This window comes from Miscanthus floridulus, chromosome 10 (assembly GCF_019320115.1).
Source record: "Miscanthus floridulus cultivar M001 chromosome 10, ASM1932011v1, whole genome shotgun sequence".
Classification (NCBI taxonomy): Eukaryota; Viridiplantae; Streptophyta; class Magnoliopsida; order Poales; family Poaceae; genus Miscanthus; species Miscanthus floridulus.
Genome location: NC_089589.1, coordinates 113,012,944 through 113,024,967, shown reverse-complemented (window position 1 = coordinate 113,024,967; position 12,024 = coordinate 113,012,944). Strand labels below are relative to the sequence as shown.

Genomic DNA, 12,024 nt, shown 5'->3' with positions numbered 1-12,024 from the left:
TATGTATTTTTCATATAGGCAGTGGTGAGTAATTTTGACTTGTATATGGAGATGTGCCACGCACATGCCCACATGGCTGATATATTTATAACGAAGGACTAAGCTTTGCCGAGGAAGACTTCACTTGCCTCGCATGTGCCAGGCATACACATTATTTAATTTGTAAATAAGGAGATTGGATCCAAGACCTTGCCAAACGTTAATTTAAAAATTTTCAAGACCATGCCAAACGTTAATTTAAAAAAATTTAAAGGGCTAACTGCACATGAAGGTGGTATCCAGAATGTCAACCACAAGAACTTAAAATTAATTGTCATTTCTTGGCTACTTGCACAACCTGATCGAGGTTATTAAGTGTCTTAATCAGACCAACTGTCTAACAAGAAATTACTCGTTCCCAAAAAAAAATTACTCGCTCCGTCGCAGTTCACAATGTCACGAGCCATTTTCAAAAAAAAAAACCCCATCATGTGCATATTACATACGCGCCACTATGAATTTCACACACATATGACTATATCATTACTGCTATATATCTCCACTATAAAGGAATAATGCATAGCAACTATTCATAGCATATATGCATAGGGGCACGGTGGATACACTTCCCGCCGAATTTTTTTCCAGCATACGACAACAGCTCACGTGGACCATGGTAGCGCCAGAATGACAAGCGTGGAGCGCAACCCTTGTGAGATGGCCATGGCCCATGGCTCGCACCGCGGCATGCATGCCGTTGTCATAGACCGCCTCGGCCCTGGTTAAATTCAGGGGCCTCGGAGAAACCGTGGCTGTGGAAATGGGCCTCCAGTGGGCCCATCCGTCCCAGACGATTCTCCTGCTCGACATATAACGTACCTCTACGTAGGTATACGTATTTCACCCTTCCCCTCAAAAATAAAAAAAATACGTATTACACCCTTTGCAGACATTATACGTAAAATAAATATTTACTGGTGCCCAGTTCGTCGACCCCCACTCCTCCTCTTTTCCGCACTTGCCGTCGTGGTCGACGCCGCCGACGGAGACAAGGGTTTCCGCTGCCCGTCTCCAGCTCTCTCGGGCGCTTCCGGCTAGATTGGAGCGTCTCCTCCCGCGGCAGGCTGGAGGCTATGGCGCGGCGCTCGGTAAGTCCCTTCATCCACCTTGTTGATCTCTAATCTCTAACTATATATATATATAATACTAAAACAGCAAAATTTCAGCCAAAATTTTCGTCTGGCCTCTCCCCACTCCGTAACAATCTCCACTTTGAAATCAACCAGAATTCCTCCGGTCCCCCAAATCTATAACGAAGCTTTTCCAAATCTGCAAGCAAGCCAAGACACCAAACCAAGACTGAACCTGTAGATCCCGAAATTTGTAACACCCTAAAATTTGTACTTTTGAAAATAAGATTAAAATGCTTTATTTATGAATTTTTGTGCACATGAAATATAGGAAAAATAATATTTTTCATTATATTAAAATTTATCATAAGGAGTAGCAATATGGGTGTGCATACATGTCGGTGCATTTGATTTATTGCAATGAGTGGTTGAATCCAAAATTCAAAATAAATTCAAATTGCTTTTGAAAATAAGTTTGAAAAGGGCTTTGAAAAAAATATAAGAAAAAGAGAATTGGAAAATAAAAGAGTTTTCAAAAGTTTGCTCGCCTTCACCCGAGCTCGCCGCGCTGCCGAACCCTAGCTCGCAGCCACTTCGCCGAATCAACATAGCCGCCGCCTCGCCGTGCGCAGCGCGCCGTCTTCGTCCGCTCCACGTCGCCGAAATCCACCTTGGTAAGTTCGCCTTCATCCGCTCTCTCTTCCCGTGCAAAATCCGAGCCAAATCGTGGACTCCAAGGCCAAATTTGAGAACGCCAGTGATGTCCTCGTCGCCGGCCATGTCCTCCGCTGCCCGTAGCCCTGTTCCGGTCGTCGGCCATGCCTCCCCATCCCCTTGTCTGATCTTGTCCGTGCGTTCTCAGATCAGTGGCCGAGATCACGTGATACCCCTTCGACCGGCAGTTTTGTTAAAGAGCCCCTCCCCTTCATTGACATCAACCCGCTGTCCAACTGTGTTCAACAGTATTTAAAAACAGGTCCCTCTTTCTTCTGTTTTCACCCCTGCCTTTTCTTTAAATAGTACCCGCAATGCTTTGCCAATTTAAAATCAGATTTTATTTATTTTAAATTTGAAAATCAAGTTTCGTCTATTTACAAAATTGCCACTATCTTCATTAGGCCATATCTTCTCCGTTTTAACTCCGATTTGATCCGTTCAAGTTGCGTTAGGTTCGTAACAATGTAATCTACGTGTTAGTAACATTGTTTAGCATGTTTAGAGCTTTGAATAAAATAGTAATTTGATTAATCTATATGAAGCTACTTTTTCAATTAAAAGCAACTTATGTGTCTTTTGTAAATAAAATCAGATTAATCTTATATTAGTTTTTTAATGCAAATATAATTTGGCTTAAAACAATTTAGATATTTCTCTGAAGTATCTTATATATGTTTTATAATTAAAATAAATAAAGCATATAGTTTCTTTTCGAAGTAAATCTATCGGTAGATGTATCTTTTTCACCGTAGCTCTGATTAGAGTGCTTTTCGTGTCTATGTGTTCATAGTAACGTGTAGAACATCTTTAAAACATTTTTACTTGTTGTTTCATATGTTTGATGTATTGTTCTAATTTGGTTCTATTGTTTGCTTCGTGTATGATTGCATGGATGCTTGTGTGGTGCTATAATCATGTCCAGTCGGTGAGATATACATGGTGAATCTAGAAGTAATCCTTTGACGGTTTGGACTAGAAGAAGGATCTAAGTTTAAGGCAAGTATAGCATGGGATCTTCCTTGTTATCCTATACACCTTTAATCATTTAATTCATGCTGCATGTGTCTATCTTGACTACCACTAAGGATTTCCTAATACTTTGTTACCCCGCACCTTGATACCTATGGGGTATTGCATTGGGTAGTATGATGCTAGTGCTCAACTAAAGCCATGATCTTGTAACTTGACTAATGATATATGCAATAAACACTAAAAGATGTTTTTTAGCAGCATGGAACAAGAGGGCTAGAGCATTGGGTTGTTTTTATGGTGCTCTAGATTTCTCTCCCTAAGGACTTATCTGTAAGTGATCATCCGAGACTTACAGTACAACTGTGAGGGCTACATGGCTCTGGCTTTAGCTCAGTATGAGGACTTTTTCTAGCTTGTTAGAGGTTACCTTTATAGCATAAGAATGGCTTGACGAATCAGGTATAGCACAGCCTCTATTCTTATGTGTATAGGCTACGTGCCATTTTGCCATTTGACAGGAGTGTTCCTATATCTGTTTGTCGAGTGAATCTAATGGCCCTAACTTGTTAGATGAACCTTTGAAAGGCTTCATAGTGAACCCTGTCAACCTTCCTTGGTAGTGGGTCAAGAGGTTGGCTGCCTCAGGCGAAAGGGTAAATCACGACTCACAGTGAAAGTGTACAACCTCTGCAGAGTGTAAAACTGGTATATCAGCCGTGCTCACATTCACGAGCAGCCTTGGAACTCTTACGGAATAGATGATGAACACTGATGATACGGATGACGAAGATGCTCACTAATGATTATTGTTTATGCTATTCATTATTCATGTTTACCTGATCATGTGTTTACATGGGCTTGTGATAAACTTGTTGCTACTCAATTGCTAAAAGATGACTCATTAAAAGCTATTTGCAGTTAAACCAGTGTCATTCTTTTGAGCCTGATGAACCCCATGTTATATTTATTGAGTACGACATGTACTTACGCCTGCTTTACTTTTTAAATCTTTGGAAAAATTCCGGATGGGTACCAGATTGCTAGAGCTTGGAAGAATTAGATTTGTGATCAATCAGTCAGTTGTCCCTATGGAATTGGAGACTTCACCCGAAGATCAGAGTTGTCTTTCCGTTGTTTACTATCTAAGGTTATATTCTCTATACTAAGTACGTTACATATTGAGCATTATTTTTTTATATTATCCTTATTTGTAGCTATATGTGAGATTTGACTTCCTAGGCTCACATATGGTGTGTATCTGATTTTATTCTTAAAATCGAGTGCTACAAAATAGTATCAGAGCAATGCTGACTGTAGGACGCAAGTCTAATAGAAACTGGTCGTTTTAAGGATTAGAAGTTGCTATAAAAATCATTGCTCTATGAACCTTGATATTTTCTTCTCTACTATATCTCTACCCTTGCTATTCATCTCTACCTTGGTGTTTATTTAAAGTCTTTATTCTCATCTTCACTCCTTGATTTGATATGCTTTTAGAACTGTTCCTTACCACCTTCTTACGTAATTTGAAGATGAGTCTTAGGATTGTTAACCCTAGTATCATAAGGACGATAATATCGCAAGTCGAGTCAACGAATGAGTTGTGCACCTTTAGTGTTTTGTTGAATTGTCATTATGTTTATGCTTATTTTGGATCTTTGTAATGATTGCAATGATCTTGTTGGGTGTTCCCACAATTTTATTTAGTTTATAGGCCTAAGGTATAAGGATTAATGAAATAAATAGTTGGGTTATGGTTTTCTTCTGATTTCCCTATCCTGCCTTTTCAGAGCAACCTACATTTATCGGCTTATATCTCTGTTCTTGGATGACCAAAAATCATGAGAAAATTTTGTACAATAGTAGACTTCGATATCTTTCTATGACCACAAGAACCGCCCTCATATCTGTTTTGGTTATGAAGTTATAAAAATCACAAGACGATACACATGTGCTGTTTAAAGGCTAGAGTAGTTTCTGTTGTGCACTGTTTTTAACTACATAACTGTAGAATTTGGAAAAGTGTTCTATAAGGAAGTTGTGGAGGATTTGATAAGCTTTCCAACGGTATAAGCTAAAACTTTATTGGATTAACAGAATAAGAGTTATAGCTGTTTTACTGCACTGCTGTTTTTCTGCTCGAGGGGAATTTCAGATTTCTTGTTCTTGCCCATACACGAGAGAATCATTGGGATGTCAGAATGACTTGATACTAGTTAGCTCATCTGGAAGAAGGTGCAAGCTACCTTTTTTAGGTCCCCTAGTTGACCTTTTCTTAAGGGGTAGTCTAAGTGAAGGTGGTTTTATAGATTCTAGCTCTCACTGGGAAGGAATCCTGCCAATTCTAATCCACCGCCACCTAATCCCCCATCTATAGAGCAAGCTTTGATGACACAGACTCAGTTATTACAGACTATTGCTCAAAGTGTGTTGAACAACCCACATCAAGCGCCACCTATTGACAAGCGTGGTGAATTTAAGAAGGATCCGAATGTTCAAGGTGCCATATGAAGTTCAGTTGTGCTCTCTAGCTCTCACTTGGAAGAATCGGTTAATCTGATAAGAAAGGTGCAGGGAATTTTATAAGCTTTCCAACGGTTTAAGTTGCAACTTTATTGGATAAACAGAACTCGAGATATGGATGTTTTCCTGCGCTGATGTTTTCTGTTTACAGGAAGGATCAATTTTTCTTATACTTACCTATATCCACAAGCTCTCTGGCATGTCAAAGGATGATAATACACCTTGAAGGAAGTTATAAGTTGGATGTTGGTGCCCCTATCCAACAGCGCATGGCGGTGGTGGAAAAGCAGCGGCGTGGAAGGCCATGATCGGAGCATGCGGAGTCTGCGAGACTTGACACATGGCAACTATTTATAGCATGTATGCAGGGAGACACGGTGGATATAGTTTCCACCTAATTTTTTTTCCCATAATGTAGTGTGGGCTGCATGTATCGTGGTTTGTGCCGTATGCCCGTGGGTCCATAAATTACTTTTGTACCGTCCCTGTATTTTGTGTGCCGCCAAAATTTTCTGTACTCATGTGTTTTGATCCTCCGGCAAAACTTGCCTTGACTTGATGAATGAGGATTTGGAGGTGCACGTGTGTTTGGATGGTTGTCGAGCTCACCTCGTAACATGTGCGGTAAGGTTGGCCACTCTTGACTTCTTGAGTTAACAATGGTAGGCAAAGTTTGCTGGGCACCAAACATCCACCTTGGCACCACCAAGTTAGGGGGTTAGGGTCCAAAATTGATTGGAGAGACTCAGTGGGACAACCGAGGTGGTAGTCCTTTGGACTCACACACAGTGTGGCAAGCAATGGTACGCTACTGGTAACCCGCCTTGCATCCCTAACTTGCGGCGCCATTGGCTGAAAAGAGAGGAATACAGGTACGCAACATGTCAATGGAGGCTCTGAGACTGAGTGCAGAGCTTAAGGTCATGTTTCTTATAAATTTCTCTTTTGGCTTTTGGTCAGAGCAACTCTGACAGACTCGTTATCCCATCCGACTTCGATAAAATTGAGAGAAAACCCGCTCCAACAGTACCGAGCAGTCTATCCCGCTTTCTTCGCTCGTCAGAGTATCCGGGTCGCCCCCGTGTTTACCGCGCGCGCCTCGATGACGCACTACACAACGATGCAGCACCTCATCCACCCGCGCTCGCACCACCTGCCATGCCCGGCTGCTCCGTGCTCCCCGCTGGCACCTCCTCAAGATGTGTAGCCACTCAGTGCCTGAACAATGGAGGGACGAGCGGCGAGGACTGAATGATCGAACATGATAAGATAGAGAGAGAGCTTGCAGATGGATGTTTCAGAGTACAGACCATGTGCGAGTAGCAGCACTTAGCAAACGAGGCACGGTATTCGCTACAGTGGTACAGTAAATTCGAGTCGTTTTAATGTGGGGTCTAGTGACGTGGTGGCAGTTTTAAAAATAAAGAGCCAGTTTTGGAGAAGCTGCTGTGGAACTTCTCAATTTTGAGTAGCTAAATTATTTTAGAGAGCCAGTTTAGACGTCCAAATTTACGGATGCTCTCGGAGATGCTCTCAAAAGCCAAATAATGATACAAACAACCAAGTTCTAAAATTGGTTTCGGAGAAGCAAAAGTTGGTATTTATATAAGAGCGTCTAATATTTAGCTAGATGGTTGGGTAACAACTAGCCCAGCTATTGAACTCTTTGTTTAGATAAGTTAATAAAAATGTTTAGCTAACTTTTTTTTAGGGGAGTTTAGCTAACTAGCTAGGCAGCTAGCAATAGCTCTGTATATTAAAAAAACATGTTCCTATTCGAGAAATGGATAAATATTTGGATGGAAAAAAAAAACGACGAATCCTCTCGGTGGCGCCAACTGGGCCTTTGCCATCCGGCCCAAAACTGCTCGGCGGCTCGGCGCTGTACTGTCCCCTTTCCCCTGCGTCTCGCCGCCATAGAGGGAGACGAGAGTTTAGGCAACTCCTTCCTTCCCCGCGCCGGCGCCGCCCTTCTCACGCCCGCGTCTCCTCCGGCTGGTTCCGCTCCTCCCTCGCTCAGGCTGCGGCGCTCGGTAAGCCCCGCTCCCCGACCTCCTCCTTTCGCCCCGTATCCCGTACGCCTCGTGAACCCTTCTCGATTTCAGCCTTCCGATGAGGTTCTGTCCTATTCTATTCAGCAATGTTTCGCCATCTATTGAAATCTTCCGCCCCCTCGATCGAGCAGCTCGACTCATCTAGTGATCAAACCGGATTCTGCGGTGTTTTTGTGAAAGATGGAAATAGGGTTTTTTGTTTATTAATTATTTTTGGTGTGGGTTATTTCCTCATCTAACGGAAGAGCTGCTCCGTGTAGGAGTAGACACGCCATGGAGGTTGAGGAGGCGGAGCGCGCCCGCGCGAGTGGTGATGGAGGCGGCGGGGGCAGGTGCTCGGCCGCCGGCCCGGACCGGCTGAGCTCCCTGCCGGACTGCCTCCTCCATACCATCATGTCCTTCATGAAGGCCCGGCAGGCGGTCCAGACATGCGTGCTGTCCACGCGGTGGAGGAACCTCTGGCGCTCGGTGCCGTGCCTTGATATCGACCTTGCTGAGTTCAAGACGGTGCCTGTTTCTGATAACAACTCGGGCTCCAGTGGCGACGATAACTCTGGCTCTGGTGGCGACGATAACTCTGGCTCCGGTGGTGACGACAACTCTGGCTCCGGTGGCGACGACAACTCTGATTCTGACGGCGAAAGCTCTGAAAGCTCCGAATCTGATCTTGATAGCTCTGATTCCAACGACGGCGACGTCCCTGATTCGGACGGCAACAGCTCCGAATCTGATACTGTCAGCTCTGACTCCTCCGACATCACAACTTCTTCAGAGGACGACAGCTCGGACTCTGATACTTACATCTATGGCGCTAACATCAACAGCTACGAGAACAACAAGGTCAAGCACAAGGAATGGGAGGATTTCGAGGATTTCACCGTGAACCTGATGCGCCAATGTAACATTGCACAGCTGGATTCATTCCGCCTGCACATTGTTGGGAGCAGAGCACCTAAGTTTGGCAATAGACAGGCAGCAGGATGGCTCCGCCGCGCGATGAAATACTGCACCCCAGACCGGCCCAGACAGCATGGAGGAGTGAGCTCTGGTTCTTGGCATCTCAAAAGCCTCCATCTCTGCCATGTACTCCTGGATAACGGTTTCATGAAGCGTGTTAATTCAGTGTGCCGCTCTTTGGAGGATTTGGAGCTAGACGACTGCAGTTGTCAAATTGAGTCAGTCACCTCCCAGTCTCTGAAGACTATGGTTCTGAAGAATTGTAGATGGCGCAATCTTTCTGTGATTGCATCGCCCACACTGAAGACACTGGTTATTGATGGCGGCTCGAATACTGATGACTCTGGGCTGGTTATCTTGGCTCCTGCTGTTTCATATCTGAACCTGGCTGTGAAGGCTGACCAATTTTGTGGTGGTGTTTCAATAAATGAGGTGCCATCCCTTGCCAAAGCTTCAATTCGTATAAAGGGTCACGGTCACTTATATAGTTTTGTCAGAAGTAAACTTGATGGCGATCAGTTTAAGCTTCTTTGTAGCATATCGAACGTGACAAGTTTAGAGCTGTCAGGTGTCGGGTCGAGGGTATGCCTTCGCTGTCTCTGGCAATTTTCCAATTTATTCACTCCAGTAATGTTATTGTACTATCTAAGTATCTATAATGTACTTCAGGTGCTCGGAAAGGAACCCAGATTCCAAAAATTCAAGAACCTGAGGAACTTAATGCTGAACAAATGTAATCTCAGTGACGACTTCCACATACTGGTATTCTTTCTTCAGAGTTCACCTATTCTGGAGAAGCTCACTTTGCGGTGCTGCAAGGTATACTGTAGTTTGGTTCTTAACTTCTTACTTAACCAACATGGTTCATCAGTCTTACATCTTTTGTGCTGCCCACAGTTCCCAAAACATTCTAGCAAAAAGAAAGGAACGCCCATACTCAACAAGACAGCTTCTGAGCTCCGTGGACTGGATTTGCTGTGTGAGAACCTCAAGGTTGAAATCATATATAAATATGGCTATGGCCTACACCTTGTCCAGCTTCTGATGCGCATTTCAGTGAATCTGTTGGAGAATAACATTAAACTCACCAAAGTTAATTAGTGTTATTGGTATCCCAGGCCTTCTATGTTTCTCACCGTATGGTTCACATGTAGAATTTAGTTGCACATTATAGGTTCCCTTCAGATGCCCTAAATCGCAAGCTATGATGAAGACCTTGCTGTATTGACTATTATGCTATTGATTATTACTCTTTTTCTTTGCTTAAGGATATGACTGCCTTTGGAAAATATCTGTTTTAACCCCTGTGTACTGTGTGTCTGTGTCAACTGTGCACCAACATGTTTGCTGCTGTGTTTACTTACTGAAACTGTCTCCAATTATGAAACACCGCAAGCTTGGAAAAAATGCTCAGAAATCACATGTTTTCTTCTGTTTTTTTCTCTCCCTGGGAATCTTGGGACTAGCCAGACAGGTACATACTTTTGAAAACTATACAGCAACTCGAATTCATCCCACTTTTTGCGTCTAGAGATTGCTTGAGGCTGTGCTGACTACACATGAATTGAACACATAATCACCGAGTGCACCTTATCTCCCAGACCTAGTCAGTGAGTACACATTATCTCCCAGCTTCCGGACAATAGAGATTCAAGGGAATTAGGCCTGCTTTTTCGTGTGATGGCATTTGTCAAAGCATCATGGATATTGGTCAGTGCGTCCCATCATTGCTCAAGTGCAGGATATAAATTGAGCAAGTAGCTACTCGGTAATCAAGACCTGCAGAGAGCTAAGTAAGATAGCTGATGCTCTTGCTAGAAAGGCAAGATGGGCAAGCATCTAGAATTCATTCAGCATCTAGAATTCATTCCTTTTGTGTTGCCAAACAGTTGCTCATTCTCCAACTTGTAATATGAAGCATGTTTTAGGAAAATTCGACCGTGGTAACATGATCCTTATAACCTATTTGTGATGCAATGCAAGTATTTTTTTAAAAAAAGAAGATATGATGCCCAAAAATATAAAATATATAAATGGCTACTTATTTCATAACAGCACAAAACTAACATATGCAATATTCTTGTATATAATCGAATACTTATATGGAGTCATCGAGAAAACTGTTTTTTTCTCTCTCAACTAAGCAAGAGACACTACTATAGAAATGGTTTCCCCTTATGGTAACCGCCAATTCTATTAAAGTTGGTGGTGATGATCTATCACCGCTAATTTGAAATAGGACTGACGGTGAAAATCATTTTTCACCACAGGTTCATATCTTAAACTAGCGGCTGAAACCTAGTTCAGTTTTTACTATAGGTTTCCACCGGCGGTGGAAAACGGACCTAGGTGCATTATCACTCTCACCCTAGGCGTCGCCACCCTCTTTTTCTCTCTACCTCACCCACCACCTCAGCCCGCCCTTCCTCTCCCAAGCGCGGCGGCGGGGCTCGCCTCCCCTCAGCAGCATGGTTGAGGACAATGACGACAACACAGGGATGACATCGACGGTAGCGTACAAATGGCCAATTTTTTAAAGATCTATTCGCTTTTCACTATCGGTCTGTAATCGATGACGATGAACTCTATTTTTACCGCCCATTTTTATCGTCGCCGAGCAAAATCGACGATGATAGGGGTTGAGACCCAGCGGTGATGAGATACTTGTAGTAGTGAGAGTTGCATGTCTTTTATATTAGGGAAGAAAATATTCCATACAAAGAACCATTGTCCATTTTAAGTAGGCATATTAGGATTCACTATAAGAGATTGGGCCTTCTACGACAGTTTTCATATGACAACATTTTTTAGTCATAGAAACGATGTGTTTATGACAATTTTTCTTTGGATGATAAGCATTTGGGACTAAGTTGTGATTTAGCCATAAACAACCGTCACCATATGCCTTTCCCTATCTTTGTGACAATAGCTCATGACGAAATTGATGGAATGTGATGGTCATAAATTAAAAATCATTTTTTTAATACTTGGTGTGTGCTGTATGGGTGGGGCACTTTGTTGGCCATTACAAAATTAGTTAAAGCTGTAAAAATATTATGAGCATTTTGCCCTGTAGAATAAGTATCATAATCCTTGGACTGAAAATCACACTAAACAATGCAGTATAAAGGACAAAATAGGACAAATTGATCCTATTTTGAGAAGCAGATAACTGATGCTGATGCATTCCTGAAATGTCTAGTAGTAGCACCTGTTGATTCATTAGCATGTAAAGAAAAGAAACGGCTTGCGCAGGTAGGTCCCAGACCCTGAACAGTAACGAGATATAAAATATATAAGCAAGCATTTTCATCCAGGTACAAGGATCAATGCCAATCACCAGGTAGGCAGGTACATCTGATTCTGATCCCCTTCAAAGAAAAAATCTCATCACAGCCATATCGTCACAGAAGGGGTACAATGACGAGAAAAAGACTGTAATTGTCACAGTCAGTTAGAAGCAGCGGAAGGCCTAACCTCTTGTACTGATTTAAAATAAAGTTTCTTTAAAGGTATACTTGACTCTCAATTTGTCTTACATAGTGAACAATGGTCGTTAAAAGATCATTGGAAGATGGGTTTATTCAATACCTCCTCTGTTCAATAAAATATAAGGTGTTTTAGTTTTTGTCCCAAGTTAAAACTTTAAGTTTAACCAAATTTATATATAAAAAATATAGAAGCACCTTACA

General features: G+C 42.5%; 1 protein-coding gene and 1 long non-coding RNA gene across 3 annotated transcripts; both read left to right on the top strand.

Moving 5' to 3' along the window:
• Positions 1-1,001: 1,001 nt before the first annotated feature.
• LOC136486979 (uncharacterized) lies at positions 1,002-5,843 on the top strand. Its single transcript, XR_010767102.1, has 4 exons — positions 1,002-1,127; positions 2,749-2,822; positions 3,835-3,945; positions 5,473-5,843. It is a non-coding gene; the product is annotated as an uncharacterized lncRNA (long non-coding RNA).
• A 1,374-nt stretch (positions 5,844-7,217) lies between these two features.
• On the top strand, positions 7,218-9,633 carry LOC136486974 (MEIOTIC F-BOX protein MOF-like). Of its 2 annotated transcripts, none has more exons than XM_066484077.1 (4): positions 7,218-7,354; positions 7,636-8,764; positions 9,002-9,151; positions 9,230-9,633. In XM_066484077.1, the coding sequence occupies exons 2-4, from the start codon at positions 7,649-7,651 to the stop codon at positions 9,431-9,433; spliced, it is 1,470 nt and encodes a 489-aa protein (XP_066340174.1). In that variant the 5' UTR covers positions 7,218-7,354; positions 7,636-7,648; the 3' UTR covers positions 9,434-9,633. The 2 variants fall into 2 exon arrangements, with proteins under 2 accessions (XP_066340174.1, XP_066340173.1); XM_066484076.1 differs by having other exon boundaries at positions 7,636-8,914.
• Positions 9,634-12,024: the final 2,391 nt, after the last annotated feature.

Excerpts from the sequence above, each read along its gene's own strand:
- LOC136486974 (XM_066484076.1), top strand. The coding sequence starts at position 7,649 with ATGGAGGTTGAGGAGGCGGAGCGCGCCCGCGCGAGTGGTGATGGAGGC. Across the intron at positions 8,915-9,001 it reads TGTCAGGTGTCGGGTCGAGG|GTGCTCGGAAAGGAACCCAG; the intron begins GTATGCCTTCGC and ends AATGTACTTCAG. Across the intron at positions 9,152-9,229 it reads TCACTTTGCGGTGCTGCAAG|TTCCCAAAACATTCTAGCAA; the intron begins GTATACTGTAGT and ends TGCTGCCCACAG.